Consider the following 21292-nt stretch of genomic DNA (forward strand, 5'->3'; position numbering starts at 1 on the left):
TGCAAATGAAGTAGGAACACACCCAGTCTGAGAATGATCCCATTCTGAGGAAATCCCAATTTAGAGCCATTAAAGAACGTCTCCCCTATAGCTAATCCAATCAACCTTACAGTTAAACATCTAGACTAAAAGGTGAAAATTTCAGTGATCTGATTCATTTAAAATACAATAGAGAAAACAGGTTGGGCAGGAATGAACTATTAAGAGTTTCAGTAATCTGACCAATAAAGAAAAACAGGATAGGCCGCATATAATCACCATCCTAATCTTAAATGCTAAATTCAATGTACAGACCATTTCTCAGTTTATACTATTGTATTGGAAGCTAAATTATACATTTAATACATTTGTATTCCTTCACATTATAGATTAACTGACCTTTTAGAGCTCATGTTTTTAAAATCTTCTAAACGATTGTTATAATGTTGCTGGAGCTCATGCTACAGGTACAGGGTTTGTGATGTGAATAAATTAATGGACCAACACAATCTTTGCTTGCTTTTTAGAAAAAACTGAAATATATTACGACATGACAATTTCAACTATTGTTCGCTAAATAAATGAGCACTTCTTGTGTTGTTATTGCCTCTTCACAAATGACTTGTTTGATTTAGTCCTCAGGTGTAAGTCGCTTTGGATAAAAGCGTCTGCTAAATGACTAAATGTAAATGAGGGTTCGCATTTCGAGCATTTCCTGTAAATTATCAAATAAATTATTAAATAAATGAGTAAATAAACAAGTTTTTACAAATACGCTTATGTATATTTGGATCTGTCATCTGCCTTAAGTCTGTTTAGTCCCAGACTAAATGTCTGTTTTAAATGTAACTTGCACTGGCATGTATTATTTTGTATCAAGATGCACCAATGTTTATTTTTAAGCAACTCAAATGTCCTAATTTAACCAAGGTCTAACTGTGGCCTAATGTAAGCCCTGTGTGTTTAAAGATGACCGAGGTCGACTAAAACTGTTTCACACACGTCAGTCTCTCTGTGGTTTTCATGATGATGCAGGATTGAGTATACACTCTTCTGTCGTGCACTATAAAAAAAATCTGTAGAAATTACAGTATTACTGGCAGCTGCTTGCCAGTAACTTACTGTAGATTTAAATTATTGTTATTTACTGGCAACAGTTTGTTCAAAGTTAAATGAACATTACACGTTAACAAGTCTTTATCTTTACAGAATAAAACTAAGCCTCATGCAAAGCATTCTGGGAACCAAAATCTGAAAAAAAAAAAAAAAAAAAAAAAAAACCGAAAACGGTTGATGAAGATTTCTGGTTCCCAGAATGCTTTGCATTATTTTTGAAGTTTTATTCTGTAAAGACAAAGACTTGTTAATGTTAAATGTTCATTTAACTTTGAACAAACGGTTGCCAGCCCAGTAAATATTCATCAATGTACGTAAATCTACAGTAAGTTATAACTAGTAGCATGACTACTATATAACTCTGGGGGAGTGGTAAAATGAGCCTATTTCAAAAAAAAAAAAAAAAAAAAAAAAAGAGGACTATCCCTTTAAACTCTCAATGTTTGTCAAGAGAAATTGCTTGCAAAAAGGTATGGGTGATTTTATTTCCTCTAAAAGCAGAAGTGAGACACTGGGATCCATAAATAGATCATAATAAACAATGCAATGACACTCTCCCCCAGTTTCAGCTTAACCCCAGACTAAAATGACTATTTTAACTGAAACTTGCACTGGCATAACTTAAAATATGTCACTGTGTTTGTTTTGTCTCAAGATGCACACCAGAAATGTTTTGTTTTCCTCAGGAACGTTTATAAAAGCTACTTAAATGAAGGCGTAATTGTGGCCTAATCTAAGATCTGTCTGTGAAACCAGGCCTAGAAGTGCTCTGAGTATGGCATGTTTTAAGATGACTGAGGTCGACTAAAACTGTTTCACACACGTCAGTCTCTCTGTGGTTTTCATGATGACGCAGGATTGAGTCTTTACACTCTTTCATAGTTGGGGACATTTAATATTCAGCAATATTATTGATCTGTGTTGTATTATATCACTGTGAAGCTGCTTTGATATGATCTGTATTGTAAAAAGTGCTATATAAATAAATGTGACTTGACTTCTGTCACTCTTAATGTGTTTATATTAATATACGGGTGTGTCATCTTTCATCTCTGCTCGTCTTTCACACACACACACATATATATATATATTTCACACTCATCTCAGCACTTTCCGCCCTGTTAACAGAGCATGGGTGGGACCGTTATAGAGAATAAGGAAGAAGAAGTGTGAGAAAGACTGACTCTGTACTTCTGATGATAGACACTTACATCGCATTCAAGGAACACGTTTGATCAGTTCTTGCTTTCACTGGATTGTGATCGGATCTGGTTTTTCTGTGGATATCTGAGACTGAAGTCAATCTGGAATGAAGGCTGCCGTCCTCATCTTCATCACTCTCTGCCTGATCTCAGGTCAGTTCTTCACTGCTCAGTCTCGGTCAAATACACAGATTGATGATATATAATAACCCAGAGCAAATGATCGTGTGTTTGGCAGGTCAAGTGCTTTGTTTCAGTGTGTTTGGATGCACTGGAGGGAGTGTAATGTTCAAGTGCATGTACAAGAACGAGAGTAAGACTGATGATCCACATGAAGAGAAGTATTTCTGCAGAGACAAGAGCTGTAAGATGGCCATCATCAGTACTGATGTTCAGAGTCGATGGGTTTATAACGGGAGATTCGCTCTGTATGATGATGAAAACAGCAGATTCTTCACAGTGTTTATCAGGAACCTCAGCAGAGACGATGATGGGGAATATACATGTGGAAACAATCAGACATGGAGTCATAATGTTAAGTTAGTGGTGAAAAGAGGTGTGTGATATTTTATAACTTACTACAGCAATTATTTATTATATTATTATTAAAGGTGCACTACAGAAGATTTTGAGTAAAAATGAACAAAAATGAATTTTTGGGAAAGTATTTAAATAAATGTTTGAAACATACCTTACAATGATTCACATATTTAGTTTCAGTAGATTTATACACATTATTATTATTATTATTATTAAAATTATTAAAAGTGTTATGTCATTCATCTATGCATGTTCATGTCACCAGGGCCGGCGCTAGCCATTTGGGTGCCCTAAGCACAAATGCTTGGTGGTGCCCCCTTAACAACCCCCTCCCCCCAACCCCAACCACCCACTCACCCAAGGAATAACAACCATTAAGAATTTCTTAGTTAGGTTCTCTTTACTTCCAAAATAACTGCTGCAAATAAATACATTTACATTAACAATGGCACCAAATATGAAAAGAAATAAATAATAAAAAGGTTAAAATTATAAATACCAAAAAACACCACAATTACTAAAAACACATATTTGGAACTGGCTACAGCTGCTGGTTGATGGTTCTTCCTCCTGGCCTTGAGTTGCTCCTTGCATGTATTTTAGCATTGACCCTGCATTCAGAAATACAAGACAAAATATTCAGGGATTCTACTGAATCAATAACCATCATACAAAAATATTGCACACATTAGTCTTTTATATAATATAGGCCAGGGGTGCCCAATCCTGCTCCTGGCGATCGACTGTCCTGCACAGTTCATCTCAAACCCTAATCAAACACACCTGAAGTAGCCAATTAAGGTCTTTAGGATCACATTCAGGTGTGTTTGATTAGGGTTGGAGATGAACTGTGCAGGACAGTCGATCGCCAGGAGCAGGGCACCCCTGATATAGGCCTATGTTTCACTGGAACATTTAAAATTCAAAACTTTATTCTACCTTTAAAAGAGGTCTGATGAGGCACAGTATAATAATTCTGTACATAATTTGTAGGGCTGGGAAAAGATGAATCGCGATTAATCGCATCCAAAATAAAAGTTTGTGTCTACATTAATGATATAGGCCTATGTGTGTGTGTACTGTGTATAGTTATTTTGTATATGTATTTAAGAAATATTTGTTATTTATATATAAAATATTTTAATATATATATATATATATATATATATATATATATATATAATATAAATTATCTATAAATATATACAGTATATACATGCAAATATTTCTTAAATATATATGTGCAATTGTGCATATGTGTGTATATTATATATACAAAATAATTATACACAGTACTCATGTAGAAACTTTTATTTTGGATGTGATTAAGCTTTTCCCAGCCCTAATAATTTGACACCTCCATATGAAAATATACAAACAGTGAGATTGTGTTTTTTTTTTTCTAATAGCAGTTTCACCAATAGATGTCGCCCTTGGGCCTTTTACCGCATTATCCGATAGAACAACAACGAAAAAACATATCTAAGCGATCTTCCTTTTCTTCTCAAACAAACTAACTGCATCTTAAACAGCCCAAGTAAAAAAAAAATTCCCGGGGAGAAACCCCCGGACCCCCGTTAAAATAAAAAATTCTAAATGCAGGGCAAAGCCCTTGATCATTTGCACAACTAGCGACGCCCCTCTGGACATGCATACACGAAGCAAGGGTGCCTACAAAACTAACACTTTTATTTAAAACATTGTCTTACCTGCAAACGAGTATCATCCCACTGTCTCTTCTTTTTCCTTTTTTCCGCCCCCGACTCTTGGTGCCTTTTCGAGGCCATGTCTGATGTCGATCAGGTGTCTGCCAAATTTGACACTGATTGAGGAACAGACCACTGCGCGGTGGGGAAGGGGGGGCACCAGAGGGAGAGTGGCACAGGAGATTCACCTTTTTCTCCACTAATTTGGTCTAGGCCTATATTACTTTTGTATTGCTTTTGTATATTAACATGCTTTAGACATATTGTATTTGTTATTTATACTAGTAGCCTATTGTGATGATTTTTCACGACCCAGATTTTTTGGTGCCCCCCCCAAGCACTTGGTGCCCTACGCGCAGTGCGTGGTGTGCGTGTGCGGAGCGCCGGCCCTGCATGTCACTTCAGTAAAAAGAAAAGAAAATACCATATTTAACTTCTTTAGATGTTGTTTTCAGGATATGTGACTTGTAAGATGTATGTTTTTCTGTCAGTATGTCTTGGATGACAAATCTCATCACAGGGAACCCAAAAACAACCACAATCCATGTAAAAGAAACATTCAATGTCATGTTCTTTATAGAGATGGCGATAGAGAGCACAAAGCTTCCTAGAGCACCTTTAATAACACTAATAATATTTTAGATTTCAATGCATCACAAGGTTTTGTTGAAATTATTTCCAGAGTCTCGTTGTGGGAAGTCTGTTATCTGGGAGAGGTATCTTGGACAAAAGAAGATCACTTTCCACTGTGAATATGATGAGAAGTTTAAAACACACACCAAAGTTTTCTACAGACTGAACAAGGATACTGTCCATGTCCTGAACACCTCACAATCATCACAATCATCTGAGGAGAAGTTCATTCTGTATGACAGTCATAAAGATTATTTTAATGTGACCATTAGAGATATTTCTGCAGCGGACGGAGGAGTTTATTTATGTGGAGTGGAGAGAGACGGATCAGATCATCGACCTTCAGAAACATCAGTCACTCACATAACCTTCATTAAAGAGGTCCAGCTGAATGTTCATAGTGAGTTTAGTTTATGTCTATTGAAAATATCCTTACAGCTCTAACCCCTCCTGACTTTTAATAAGAAATAAATCTGTTTTTGCAGGTAAAATAACGTCTGTCCAGGTTCAGGCCTACTCCAGTAAATCAGTCTTTATCGACTGTACATTTCCACAAACATTCAGAGGAAACAAGAAGTTCATCCAGAAAGATTTATCAGAGAAGATCTTCGTTGATGAACACAATCAATGGAGTCGTCATGATAAAATGCAGATGTATGATGATCCCAGTGAAGGACGTCTGAAGGTGTTTATCAGCGATTTAACCGCGGCTGATAAAGCGACGTACAGATGTGGAGTGAATATCAATGATGATGAAGATCTGTTCTCTGAGATTAAACTCACAGTAAATCAAGGTAAAGAGCTTCTGGAAGGTGTTTCTTTGTAGAGACTGATTATAAGAAAGATAGGCATTATTTATATTATATATTTACATTGTTTTTGTGTACAGTTGATCATTTTCCTGCATCAAGCAAAGCATCTGCTATTATTGGTGAAAGTGTGAAACTCACCTGCAATTTCTCCAAGAACCACGACAAGACCAAGTTAAAACACATCTGCAAAGAGAACCAGCAGAAGATCTGTGAAAGCATCAGTTCATCAGAGAAGAAACGCTTTGAGTTTTCTGCCAGTAAAGCAGGAGTTTTCACAGTGAGCATCAGTAATGTGAGTGTGAGAGATGCTGGAGTTTACTGGTGTGGAGCCGAAACCAGACACACACATCTGACTTCTGTCTCTCTCACCAATCAACATCAACTCACTTTAACTAGTACGTACAGCACCCATAAATCACATTACATATACATATATTACAGAACATTAACACTTTTCCTTCTCTTTGACTATTAGTGCCTCCAGTGGTCGGACGTGAAGGAGATTCATCTGAGATTAAATGTCCTTATGATAAAAAACATTCAACAGAAATAAAGCATTTTTGTAAAGGAAAGTGTTTCACTCCAGATGTTCAGAATAGCATTCAATCCGATGAAACCCATCTTAATAATCCAAGGATGTCAGTAAAAGATGAGACTGAACTCAATCTCTTCACTGTGACCTTGAGTGACCTGAGAGCAGAGGATGCTGGGATATACTGGTGTGCAGTGAAGGACGCGTTTAATCTTTCCATTGAGCTCATGATCGTCCTGAAAGATGGTGAGAGTGTGTTCTGGGGAACATCTCAATGTTTTCTGTCATGATCCTCATATGTTTGTTGTCTCCAGCTCTCCTCTCTCATGAAGCGTCTGTCGGAGGATCGGTGTCCATCAGCTGTAAGAAACTCAAGAGTCGAACACAGAGCTTTTTCTGCAGAGGAGATCAGCCCGATGTGTGTGTCAGAGACGGAGTTCGTGTTTCATCCAATAGGAGAACACAAGGCCGATTCTCTCTGACTGACGAAACCTCAGCTGGAGTCTTTACTGTGAACATCAGCAGTCTGACAGAAGAGGATTCTGGGAAATACTGGTGCGCAGAGGAGATGTCTGGGTCATTCGTATTCACTGAAATTCATCTGAATGTGATCAGAGGTAAAAGACTCATTCAGCAGCAATGACTAATGCACTTATAGACGGAAATGTTTTATGGAATTGTTTGCTTTAGTTGAGCTCTTGACTCTTATATATGTATTGTCAGATTTTCTTTTGTCTATTAAAACATTGTGATAATTAAGTACAATTGTTACTGCAAGAGAAAACCTGCTTTCAATTTATTAAGTGACAACATTATCATCCTGTTGTGACCTGATTCATGTTTGTTCTCAAACAGAGTCATTGATCAATTTGAGAATACTAGGATATATTACAAAAATACTCGCACATGATGTCATAGTCTCACCCTGAAAATCCCCTTGTGTGTTTTCAGACTTTACTGTTAGTGTTTTCTGTCTCCGAGGGTTTGATCCTGCTGGCTGACACAGCTTGTATACATGGTGAGACACACACATTACACTAATGTACACGTTGTAAATCTGAGTTTCTCACTCTCTGCCGTTCAGATACACACACGGTTTAACCTCACATTTTCTCTCTTGTTCAAATAGGATTTGTTTCCTCATGTGGATCGACTCCAGTCCAGAGACCCACAATCCTCTCTGATGAGCTGCTGTACACATCTCTCAGTGAAGCTTCATTCTCAGTTAGCAACGAGGAGATTCACCCTGATTACACCACGACTATTTACCACATCATGCCAAATTAATATTATAATATGAAGAAACTCTGCGGTTACTTACTTTACACCACTGATGCCAATACATGCTTTAACCTTAAAGGGTTAGTTCACCCAAAAATGATAATTCTGTCAGTAATTACTCTCATGTTGTTACAACCCCGTAAGACTTTCGTTCATCTTCGAAACACAAATGAAGATATTTATGAAAACTGAGAGCTTTCTCACTCCTTCATAGACTTCTATGTAATTTCATCTGCCGGCCCAGAAAGTTATTAAAGACATTGTTAAAATAGTCAAAGTGACTACAGCAGCTTAATCTTAAGTTAATCAAGCGACGAGGATACTTTTTGAACAGTGTAAGTATTCTCATCGCTTCATAACATTAAGGAACTCTGGCCCTTGAAAGTTGCAGTAACGTTGCTGTCAATGGAGGACCAGAAAGCACTCAGATTTCATCTAAAATATCTTCATTTGTGTTCTGAAGATGATCGAAGGACGTATGGGTTTGGAACGACATGAGGGTGAGTAAATACTGACAGCAGAGCTGCCAACTCTCACGCATTGGCCGTGAGACACCCGCATTTGATTGGTCTCACACGCCACACCCCTGATTTCTCACGCTGAAGTCAAACCCGTCATTCACATGCCTGGTCAATGAGTTTTTCTATATATCTACCTATATATCTACCTGTTGAGCCACTCTAACCCTAACCCCTAACCCTAAGGGCGCACTATTCCGAATTCAGGAAAATTCTAGTATGATCCATGCAAACAGCCAACGCCTGCCTCAACTTGAAAAAACACATTAATAAAGAAACACCCCCCCCCCCATTTTCAATAATAACATTGTGTACACAACATCGTTTTAAAAAAAGTTGTAATTTACATCAACCAGCAGAAATACGCCGTCGAGCGCCATCATAACTCTGCCAAACTGGGAAATGAATAGTTGAAATAAAGTTATCGTTATTATTCTTATTTTTTCCCCACAAAAAGTGTTCTCGTCGTTTGATAAAGTTAAGATTGAGCCACTAAAGTCACTTGGACTATTTTAACGATGTCTTTAATAACTTTTCGAGGCCGGCAAGTTTCAATTCCTCAAGAAGCCTATGGACTAGTTAACACAGTCTCATCCCAAAAAGTCATATAACTGACGTTTTGGGACGTTTTTTGACCATACGTCAACATCCGCTTTTTTAGGGCCCCCTTAAACGTCGGTAGATGGCGATCCCGGGCCGTCATACAACTGACGCTTTACCTTTAACGTCAGTTAGGTGACGGGTTAGGTTTACGTCTGCGGTAGAGTTAGGATCCCATAACCTCATCTACCGACGTTTAAGGGGGCCCTAAAAAGGCGAATATTGACGTATGGTCAAAAGACGTCCCAAAACGTCAGTTATATGACGTCTTGGGATGAGACCGGGTTGGACTAGTATACAGGAGTGATCCAGCTCTCAGATTTAATCAAAAATATCTTAATTTGTGTCCCGAAGATGAACGAATGTCTTATGGGGTTGAAACAACATGAGTAAATACTGACAGAATTTTCATTTTTGGGTGAACTAACCCTTTAAGCATTTTCTGGTGCATTCATGGTGTCGTTTGAGAACCTAAAACCCTGTTTCTCCCAGTAAACACGACAACACGTAACCGGCATTATCAGGAAACTCCACTTTGGCCGGAGTTTTTAGAAATAATTGTTTTCTGTGATAAAAACAGTTTTCGTGTAAATGAAAGTCCAAACCACTGGGAAATATCTCCGTTTTCTATTTTTGTTATCTGTCCTCCTGATGCAAATAAAGCCTTTACCGCAGCAATTATGTCTCTCTTCTTTTTTAACATTAACCGTACATTACATAAAGATGCTCTGAGAAGGGTCATTCATTTTTTAAACATACAATTTCTGCATCAAAAGAAACAAAATGCACGCATTTACTAAACCCAAACAAAACAAAAATGTAGAGGCTGTTGAGACATGATGTCCCTGTTGGAAGAGAACATGTGTTCGTATTGTATTGTGACAGTGTTTTATTGTATTTAGAAAATTGTTGTTGGAGTTTAATTTATAATGTGTGATTTTGAGCATGAAATGAACTGTTTTTCCAATTGTATGTTTAGGTGTGTTGGTGTGAGTTTAGAAAAATTGTTAAAAGTATTGAAAAAATGAGGTAAAGTTAACTAAAAAGTGTTTTTTTGGGGGGGATTTTCACAGTGAAGAAACTGAAAACCTTCAATACAAATGCAAACTGAAACTGATGTGAAAGAATGAGTCAGAGGAATTAAGAGTAATCGAGTCCTCGGCTGCTCTTTGGAGGAAATCACACAATAATTCATCTGATCATCTGTGAAATACTGCCAAAACATCACATAACAACTGCAAACATGACAAGTGATTTTTAATTAAGAGAAAACACTCAAATAAAACATTGTTTTCACGTAAAAAGGACATGAATGTATGAATAAAATGCATTTGGGTTATAATAATTCACTAAAGCTAAAACCATGAACAAAAACATTTTCTGTACTAAAATAAACATTACCAGAAATTAAATATTAAAAAAGAAAAACATTTTATATTATTTTAGCTTGTTGCAAAAGGCAGGATTTAGTTTAATATGTAAATAACTAAAACTAAAAATCAATAAAAACTATATCGACATATTGAAACAAAAATAAATAAATAACTAAAAAATACAGTCAAGAATGTACACCAAAATTACTAAAACTTAAAAAAATTGAATTAATGAATATAAAAGGTAATTCATAATATCTCTATAATATATATATATATATATATATAGCCTATTATCATATTATATTATGTCGATATACCTATGCAGCATGTAAGACTCTTTAATTGTTTCTCCATCAAACTTATGCAAAACACACAAATGATCGTAAAGTTTCCCTCCAAAGGAACAGCTCCTCATTTGAGTGAAAAACAACTCTAATAGTAATAGTCGTTTGGTGTGTTGCTGTGTTTGACAGATGCGTAATCGGAGTGAATCTCGTTCTTCCTGAAGACGACTTTAGCGTCACTGAGAGACTCTTCATGGTTCTGGAAACTGACGGATGCGTAAAGGAGCCCGTCAGAGGGGATTGTGGGTAACTGGACTGTCGAGTAAAGGGGATTCTGTGAATCAGAGGGGATTATGGGTAACTGGACTGTCGAGTAAAGGGGATTCTGTGAATCAGAGGGGATTGTGGGTAACTGGACTGTCGAATATAGAGGAGTTGATGAAGGATCTGAGTCTTGAACCTGTAAGAGAAGCAAAATCCCCCAAACATGAAGTCTGTCTTTAATGGTACAGAAAACATGCCCTCTTATTACAGATCAGTTCTGAAACTCACCATTTCATGATCTCCGGTCTCTCTTTTGTCTGATGATGAAATGATGCCTGTGTGAACAAGAGCCACATCCGAGACTGAGAAAATGACAGATCATTTCACTGCATGTGCAGTTGAGTGTGTGTGTGTGTGTGTGTCTCACCATGTTTACAGCTGTACTTTATTTTGAGCAACATGAGCACTAAACACACAGCCAGCAGGGCCAAACCCACAGAAACCGCAACTATCACAGAGGAATCTGAAATCACACAAAGGGATTTCCATGGAGAAACACGGTGAGACTATGACATCAGGTACGAGTATTCTACCATCGCTTATATATTATAAGATCACTTTCAACTCAAACTGAGCAACGGATTGGTTGGATCTTACCAGACATTCCTTCATCCTGGTGTGTCGTTGATTCTGAACATACACAATCATAGAGGTACCGATAGTTAAATTCATCACAGGAACAACAAATTCTGTATTTATTAACTCAGATCATCTGTGAAACACAAATGTCATTGTTGGAAAGAATATTTTCTGTACATTGAAAGCAAACAGCAAGTAGTCAAGCTCCAAAAAGGACAAAAAAAGCCATAAAAGTGACCTTGTGACTCTTTTCATTTCAAGTTTATACACAACATATTTGCGGCAGGTTATCTCGTAACGCCCCGTTTTCCACAGTTTTTATGTCTTCTAACGTCGTTAAGCTTGTTTGTTTACTGCACACAGCAAAATTCCCAGTGTTAATTTAACTCTTCTCACTTCTCAGTGTTATTTTAACTCTGGGGATGTTGCTGTGCAAACATGATCTACAGATAAAGATAAAGATATGGGAATATACTGCAAAATAGAATGCGATATTTTACTTCATACGCTTCCATAACTGTGATATATGCATTGACCATGTATTAATACCTATAAAGAATGTATAAATTAAGATAAAAATAGCATTACATGTTATATTCAAAAGGTTTTATCCTGTATTGTGAACATATAATGCACATTCATATTTCCATATAAATGTGAATATTCATTGTTTTAAAAACACATTCATGGAATGAGTTCAACAGTTCTGGTTCCCAGCATGCTTTGCTTCTGACTGTTAAAGGAGAACATTGTTAAAGTTAATGAGATAATTAAGTGAATAATTGAGTGATGATTGAGCGTTATTGAAGACACCTGATGATAACAAGCAGAATATCTGAAGGTGACTTTTAAGTCACCATTGTGGAGATCAGTGTGTGTTTAGTTGGGCTCTTGAACCTCACATCATTAATTTTGGATTTTGTTTGGCTGCTGTATGTGACTTTTGACAGTCAGAAGAACAAGTAGTAAAGGTGATCTAATGGTGTTGATTGTGTATTTTTGAGATGGCCATTGTGTTATACGGGTCTTTTACCTTTAGCCACATTCAGATGAACTTCAGTGAATACGAATGACCCAGACATCTCCTCTGTGCACCAGTATTTCCCAGAATCCTCTTCTGTCAGACTGCTGATGTTCACAGTAAAGACTCCAGCTGAGGTTTCGTCAGTCAGAGAGAATCGGCCTTGTGTTCTCCTATTGGCTGAAACACGAACTCCGTCTCGGACACACACATCGGGCTGATCTCCTCTGCAGAAAAAGCTCTGTGTTCGACTCCTGAGTTTCTTACAGCTGATGGACACCGATCCTCCGACAGACGCTTCATGAGAGAGGAGAGCTGGAGAGAACAAACATATGAGGATCATCACAGAAAACATTGAGATGTTCCCCAGAACACACTCTCACCATCTTTCAGGACGATCATGAGCTCGATGGGAAGATTAAACGCGTCCTTCACTGCACACCAGTATATCCCAGCATCCTCTGCTCTCAGGTCACTCAAGGTCACAGTGAAGAGATTGAGTTCAGTCTCGTCCATTACTGACATCCTTGGGTTATTAAGATAGGTTTCATCGGATTGAGTGCTATTCTGAACATCTGGAGTGAAACACTTTCCTTTACAAAGATGCTTTATTTCTGTTGAATGGTTTTTATCATAAGGACATTTAATCTCAGATGAATCTCCTTCACGTCCGACCACTGGAGGCACTAATAGTCAAAGAAAAGGAAAAGTGTTAATGTTCTGTAATATATGCATATGTAATGTGATTTATGGGTGCTGTACGTACTAGTTAAAGTGAGTTGATGTTGATTGGTGAGAGAGACAGAAGTCAGATGTGTGTGTCTGGTTTCGGCTCCACACCAGTAAACTCCAGCATCTCTCACACTCACATTACTGATGCTCACTGTGAAAACTCCTGCTTTACTGGCAGAAAACTCAAAGCGTTTCTTCTCTGATGAACTGATGCTTTCACAGATCTTCTGCTGGTTCTCTTTGCAGATGTGTTTGACGGTCTTGTCGTGGTTCTCGGGGAAATTGCAGGTGAGTTTCACACTTTCACCAATAATAGCAGATGGTTTGCTTGATGCAGGAAAATGATCAGCTATACACAAAAACAATGTAAATATATAATATAAATCATAGGCGTCATTTACGGGGGGACAGGTGGGACATGTCCCCACCAATTTTTGCCAGGGTCGATTTTTTCCCCACCACTTTTGAAACATCTCGCGGCACAGATGTACCAATACAAATAAAACATTTCCAGTTAACAGCATTCGTTTCATTTGTTTGTTAAATCTCAGATAAAGATATCCTCCAGCTATACTGCTTGTGCTCTCATTTAGTACTTCAAAGTTATTTTTAATTTTTGTACTCTGTTCAGCATTTTAATTGAACCTGAAAATTTTTATGTGTGATTATGCACTTGAATGTTGTACACAATGTGTAATTTTATGTTGCCTTGCACTTTTAGCCTTGTCTTGGCCAGGTCGCGGTTGCAAATGTGAACTTGTTCTCAACCGATTAACTTGGTTAAATAAAGGTGAAAAAAAATAAATAAATAAAAAATAAATAACAGGCGATCCAGCATCTAGTCTTCTCTTCTTTCGAAACGCTAACCCGATCTCACGGGAATTCGTACGAATTTTAAGAGGTGGCTAATTCGTAACAATTCATACGACCTCACTCGTACAAATTAGTACAATTTTGCTAAATCGTACATATTTTACGAATTGGCCAATTCGTATGAATTCGTACGAATGACCTACCCCTGACCCCGCCCCTAAACCTAACCATCACGTGGGTTTAGACAAATCGTATGAATTCGTACGAGTGAGGTCATACGAATTAGCCACTTTTTAATCACTCGTACGAATTTGTACAAATTGGTCGTGACATAGTGTAGCAAGTACGATTTTGCTAAATCGTACATATTTTACGAATTGGCCAATTCGTATGAATTCGTACGAATGATTTACCCCTGACCCCGCCCCTAAACCTAACCATCACGTGGGTTAGGCAAATCGTATGAATTCGTACGAGTGAGGTCGTACGAATTAGCCACTTTTTAATCACTCGTAGGAATTCGTACGAATTGGTCGTGAGATAGGGTAGCAAGTACGATTTTGCTAAATCGTACATATTTTACGAATTGGCCAATTCGTATGAATTCGTACGAATGACCTACCCCTGACCCCGCCCCTAAACCTAACCATCACGTGGGTTTAGACAAATCGTATGAATTCGTACGAGTGAGGTCGTACGAATTAGTACGAATTAGCCACTTTTTGATCACTTGTATGAATTCGTACGAATGGGTAGGAAACGCGCTTCAATCCGTTGTGGAGATTCGTTCCGGTGAAATCACAATTGAAAATGCACACAAACGTGTCCCTGTTTCTCATGGGTTCTGATCCGCTCTCGTATATTTTTTCCCCCTCATCAAAACATATAAAACCACTGATAAACATTATATCAATTCAACCACTGATAAACATTATTGGTTTTGATGAGGGGAAAAAAAATTATATACGAGTGTGGATAAGAACCTCGAACCCCCCGAGTCCCGACACGCTAAGCAAAAACTCTACCTCTGGACCACCACTGTACATACACAATAAAGGGCGTATATACTCTATATACTCACTATACTCGGACATTGTGCTCATTTTTATTTATGTACATCAGGAAGCTACAGGACATCGTCTTTCAAAACATGACCTACTCGAAAGAGAAAAAAAAGAATGAATGCGTCATTGTACCCAGCACTATTGAAAATGCCCTTCCGAGTACGTCTCTGTCCCCAGCACATCTCAACCAAACTGACGCCCATGATATAAATAATAGCTATCTTTCTTATAATAAGTCTCTACAAAGAAACACCTCCCAGAAGCTCTTTACCTTGATTTACTGTGAGTTTAATCTCAGAGAACAGATCTTCATCATCATTGATTTTCACTCCACATCTGTACGTCGCTTCATCAGCCGCGGTTAAATCACTGATAAACACCTTCAGACGTCCTTCACTAGGATCATCATACATGTGCACTTTATCATGACGACTCCATTGATTCTGTTCATCAACGAAGATCTTCTCTGATAAATCTTTCTGGATGAACTTCTTGTTTCCTCTGGATGTTTGTGGAAATGTACAGTCGATGAAGACTGATTTACTGGAGTAGGCCTGAACCTGGACAGACGTTATTTTACCTGCAAAAACAGATTTATTTCTTATTAAAAGTCAGGAGGGGTTAGAGCTGTAAGAATATTTTCAATAGACATAAACTAAACTCACTATTAACATTCTGCTGGACCTCTTTAATGAAGGTTATGTGAGTGACTGATGTTTCTGAAGGTCGATGATCTGATCCGTCTCTCTCCACTCCACATAAATAAACTCCTCCGTCCGCTGCAGAAATATCTCTAATGGTCACATTAAAATAATCTTTATGACTGTCATACAGAATGAACTTCTCCTCAGATGATTGTGATGATTGTGAGGTGTTCAGAACTTCGACGGGATCCTTGTTCAGTCTGTAGAAAACTTTGGTGTGTGTTTTAAACTTCTCATCATATTCACAGTGGAAAGTGATCTTCTTTTGTCCAAGATACCCGTCTCGGATAACAGACTTCCCACAACGAGACTCTGGAAATGATTTCAACAAAACCTTGTGATGCATTGAAATCTAAAATATTATTAGTGTTATTAAAGGTGCACTAAGGCTTTGGGCTCTCTATCGCCATCTCTACAAGGAACATGACATTGCAGATCTGTCCAAGACATAGTGACAGAAAAATATCTTACAAGTCACATATCCTGAAAATAACATCTAAAGAAGTTAAATATGGTATTTTCTTTTCTTTTTACAGAAGTGACATGAACATGCAAAGATAATTGACATAACACTGACATTTTCCCTTCATAATCTGACTTTACAGCTCAAACTATGGATTATTATCATATGCTGACCGTTTATTTAAATTTTAAATTTAATATTTATTTATTTATTTTTCCAGAAATTCATTTTTGTTCATTTTTACTCAAAATCTTCTGTAGTGCACCTTTAATAGTAGTATAATAAATAATTGCTGTAGTAAGTTATAAAATATCACACATACCATTTCTGCTCACCACTAACTTAACATTATGACTCCATGTGTGTTTGTTTCCACATTTATATTCCCCATCATCCTCTATTGTGAGGTTCCTGATAAACACTGTGAAGAATCTGCTGTTTTCATCATCATACAGAGCGAATCTCCCGTTATAAACCCATCGACTCTGAATATTAGTACTGATGCCCATCTTACAGCTCCTGTCTTTGCAGAAATACTTCTCTTCATGTGGATCATCAGTCTTACTCTCGTTCTTGTACATGCACTTGAACATTACACTCCCTCCAGTGCATCCAAACACACTGAAACAAAGCACTTGACCTGCCAAACACACGATCATTTGCTCTGGGTTATTATATATCATCAATCTGTGTATTTGACCGAGACTGAGCAGTGAAGAACTGACCTGAGATCAGGCAGAGAGTGATGAAGATGAGGATGAGGACGGCAGTCTTCATTCCAGATTGACTTCAGTCTCAGATATCCACAGAAAAACCAGATCCGATCACAATCCAGTGAAAGCAAGAACTGATCAAACGTGTTCCTTGAATGCGATGTAAGTGTCTATCATCAGAAGTACAGAGTCAGTCTTTCTCACACTTCTTCTTCCTTATTCTCTATAACGGTTCCACCCATGCTCTGTTAACAGGGCGGAAAGTGCTGAGATGAGTTTGAAATATATGTGTGTGAAAGACAAGCAGAGATGACAGATGGCACATCCGTATATTAATATAAACACATTAAGAGTGACAGAAGTCAAGTCACATTTATTTATATAGCGCTTTTTACAATACAGATCATATCAAAGCAGCTTCACAGTGATATAATACAACACAGATCAATAATATTGTTGAATATTATATGTCCCCAACTATGAAAGAGTGTAAAGACTCAATCCTGCGTCATCATGAAAACCACAGAGAGACTGATGTGTGAAACAGTTTTAGTCGACCTCAGCCATCTTTAAACATGCCAACATTTCCAGTTAGAGAGCAGCATATTCACACAGTGATAATCTAATGAGCATGTGTTGTGGAAGATCTCTCTAAGAGATTAGGCTACTCCTGATATAAGAGCACTTCACAGACAGATCTTAGATTAGGCCACAAGGCCTTCATTTAAGTAGCTTTTATAAATGTGCCTTAGAAAAAAAAAAGAAAAAAAAAACATTGCTGGTGTGCATCTCGAGACAAACAAACACAGTGACATATTTTAAGTTATGCCAGTGCACGTTTCAGTTAAAATAGGCATTTTAGTCTGGGCCAAGGTTAAGCTGAAACTGGCATTGTTTATTATGATCTATTTGTGGACCCCACAATATCTCACTTCTGCTTTTAGAGGAAATAAAATCACCCATACCTTTTTTCAAGCATTTTCTCTTGACAGTGACACACATTGAGAGTCTAAGGGTTGCCATTGCGGAAGCATTTCTCATGTTTATAATTGTGTTTGCTCACGTCTCATTCATGTCCATGTTTTTAAATATAAACTTATCTACATTTTATTTTTGTGAGGCGGTAAGCTATTTTATAGCAGTTAAGCAAATGACTGAAAGAAAACAAAGTGCAGTAAATGGGAAAACTTGTCACACTAGAAACCAATGTGTTCATATGATAAAATGCCGTGATATCACATTACGTTGGCAATATCAGACAGCATAACAGACAGTTTTTGTGGAAGCACATGAGACCGGAAGCCTATTTGAGAAAAGATGTCTATCCTGGTCTTATGTTAAAATAAGGTGGTTAAAACCATACGTAGATGACACATTGGACCGTTCAAAACATGTTATCTCTATCTACGGAGGCATCAGCTAACCCAACACGAGTTCAAACCCCTGTAAAATTGAGTTAATACATATATGTTGGTCCATTTCTTTGAGAGTTAAATCTCGGGTGTTTTTGCGATGTTGTAGCATCATTAATTCTTACTGTGAGTGCCCAGATAGCAAACTGACATTGAATCAACGTGGAAATATGACATCGAAACAACGTTGATCTGGCATTGTTTTGCTCATCGAATTAACGTTGAACCAACGTCAGACGCGGCATTCTTCAAAGCTAAATGAAAATTGGTAATTGGTTTGCAATTGGTTTGCTGTCCAAACGTTGAAACAACGTTGATTTCAAGTTGATTTTCCGTTAGTTTTGAAGAATGACGCATCTGACGTTGGTTCAACGTTAATTCGATGAGCAAAACGATGCCAGATCAACGTTGTTTCGATGTCATGTTTCCACGTTGATTCAATGTTAGTTTGCTATCTGGGCACTCACAGTAAGAATTAATGATGCTACAACATCGCAAAAACACCCGAGATTTAACTCTCAAAGAAATGGACCAACATATATGTATTAACTCAATTTTACAGGGGTTTGAACTCGTGTTGGGTTAGCTGATGCCTCCGTCTTGTATAGTGTTAGTTTAGCAAAATCATCTGCTGAAGTCTACTGCTAATATAATATTCATATGTTTCTACGGTTGCACAGTCGTTCAATCATCTCGCATTCGAAAGTTCACGGATCGACTTTGACCTTTCCAAAATGGCAGACAGCTCACGCATAGAGGCCCATAGAAACAACCGCTAATGAGGCGAAACCCAGACAACTTCCGGCGAATTTAGATTTGCTCTGAACGTTAGTCTGGCAAAGAGCTCATTCAAACCCATTTCCAGTCCGCAGAAATCCTGTCATCAAGCGTTGGGGCGGGCTTTACACGATGACGACAGTGCTGGGATTTTTTAGCCTACTACTTTACAAAGATGGACGCCGCTGTTGAAACTCTGCGGTTACTTACTTTACACCACTGATGCCAATAATGCTTTAACCTTAAAGGGTTAGTTCACCCAAAAATGATAATTCTGTCAGTAATTACTCTCATGTTGTTACAAGCCCGTAAGACTTTCGTTCATCTTCGAAACACAAATGAAGGTATTTATGAAAACTGAGAGCTTTCTCACTCCTTCATAGACTTCTATGTAATTTCATCTGCCGGCCCAGAAAGTTATTAAAGACATTGTTAAAATAGTCAAAGTGACTACAGCAGCTCAATCTTAAGTTAATCAAGCGACGAGAATACTTTTTGAACAGTGTTAGTATTCTCATCGCTTCATAACATTAAGGAACTCTGGCCCTTGAAAGTTGCAGTAACGTTGCTGTCAATGGAGGACCAGAAATCACTCAGATTTCATCTAAAATATCTTCATTTTTGTTCTGAAGATGATCGAAGGACGTATGGGTTTGGAACGACATGAGGGTGAGTAAATACTGACAGCAGAGCTGCCAACTCTCACGCATTGGCCGTGAGACACCCACATTTGATTGGTCTCACACGCCACACCCCCGATTTCTCACGCTGTCGATGAGTTTTTCTATATATCTACCTATATATCTACCTGTTGAGCCACTCTAACCCTAACCCTAACCCTAAGGGCGCACTATTCCGAATTCAGGAAAATTCTAGTATGATCCATGCAAACAGCCAACGCCTGCCTCAACTTGAAAAACCACATTATTTAGAGAAAGAACCCCCCCCCCCATTTTCAATAATAACATTGTGTACACAACATCGTTTTAAAAAAAGTTGTAATTTACATCAACCCACAGAAATACGCTGTCGAGCGCCATCATAACTCTGCCAAACTGGGAAGTGAATAGTTGAAATAAAGTCGTTATTTTTCTTATTTTTTTTCCGCACAAAAAGTGTTCTCGACGTTTGATAAAGTTAAGATTGAGCCACTGTAGTCACTTGGACTATTTTAAGGATGTCTTTAATAACTTTTCGAGGCCGCCAAGTTTCAATTCCTCAAGAAGCCTATGATGATCCAGCTCTCAGATTTTGTCAAAAATATCTTAATTTGTGTCCCGAAGATGAACGAAAGTCTTATGGGGTTGAAACAACATGAGTAAATACTGACAGAATTTTCATTTTTGGGTGAACTAACCCTTTAAGCATTTTCTGGAGCATTCATGGTGTCGTTTGAGAACCTAAAACCCTGTTTCTCCCAGTAAACACGACAACACGTAACCGGCATTATCAGGAAACTCCACTTTGGCCGGAGTTTTTAGAAATATTTGTTTTCTGTGATAAAAAACAGAGTTTTCGTGTAAATGAAAGTCCAAACCACTGGGAAATATCTCCGTTTTCTATTTTTGTTATCTGTCCTCCTGATGCAAATAAAGCCTTTACCGCAGCAATTATGTCTCTGTCTTCTTTTTTTCATTAACCGTACATTACATAAAGATGCTCTGAGAAGGGTCATTCATTTTTTAAACATACAATTTCTGCATCAAAAGAAACAAAATGCATGCATTTACTAAACCCAAACAAAACAAAAATGTAGAGGCTGAGACATTGTGCTATGATGTCCCTGTTGGAAGAGAACATGTGTTCGTATTGTATTGTGACAGTGTTTTATTGTATTTAGAAAATTGTTGTTGGAGTTTAATTTATAATGTGTGATTTTGAGCATGAAATGAACTGTTTTTCCAATTGTATGTTTAGGTGTGTTGGTGTGAGTTTAGAAAAATTGTTAAAAGTATTGAAAAAATGAGGTAAAGTTAACTAAAAAGTGTTTTTTGGGGGGGATTTTTACAGTGAAGAAACTGAAAACCTTCAATACAAATGCAAACTGAAACTGATGTGAAAGAATGAGTCAGAGAAATTAAGAGTAATCGAGACCTCTGCTGCTCTCTGGA

General features: G+C 37.6%; 2 protein-coding genes across 3 annotated transcripts; one reads left to right on the plus strand and one right to left on the minus strand.

The window, feature by feature from the left end:
- Positions 1-2242: 2242 nt before the first annotated feature.
- LOC120458956 (polymeric immunoglobulin receptor-like) lies at positions 2243-7761 on the plus strand. The gene is made up of 9 exons (XM_089132703.1): positions 2243-2450; positions 2536-2853; positions 5226-5576; positions 5662-5970; positions 6066-6383; positions 6464-6766; positions 6835-7137; positions 7472-7538; positions 7650-7761. Exons 1-8 carry the CDS (start codon positions 2405-2407, stop codon positions 7519-7521), a joined length of 1998 nt encoding a protein of 665 aa, XP_088988829.1. The 5' UTR covers positions 2243-2404; the 3' UTR covers positions 7522-7538; positions 7650-7761.
- A 2497-nt stretch (positions 7762-10258) lies between these two features.
- On the minus strand, positions 10259-17218 carry LOC120487795 (polymeric immunoglobulin receptor). 2 transcript variants are annotated; one of them, XM_089132685.1, is made up of 11 exons: positions 17005-17218; positions 16602-16919; positions 15778-16128; positions 15384-15692; positions 13270-13584; positions 12887-13189; positions 12516-12818; positions 11501-11533; positions 11271-11366; positions 11132-11178; positions 10259-11039 (listed from the first exon to the last, which is right to left on the minus strand). In XM_089132685.1, exons 1-11 carry the CDS (start codon positions 17054-17056, stop codon positions 10728-10730), a joined length of 2439 nt encoding a protein of 812 aa, XP_088988811.1. In that variant the 5' UTR covers positions 17057-17218; the 3' UTR covers positions 10259-10727. The 2 variants fall into 2 exon arrangements, with proteins under 2 accessions (XP_088988811.1, XP_088988813.1); XM_089132687.1 differs by lacking the exon at positions 11501-11533.
- Positions 17219-21292: the final 4074 nt, after the last annotated feature.

This window comes from Pimephales promelas, chromosome 6 (assembly GCF_988280905.1).
Source record: "Pimephales promelas chromosome 6, fPimPro1.hap1.1, whole genome shotgun sequence".
Taxonomy (NCBI): Eukaryota; Metazoa; Chordata; class Actinopteri; order Cypriniformes; family Leuciscidae; genus Pimephales; species Pimephales promelas.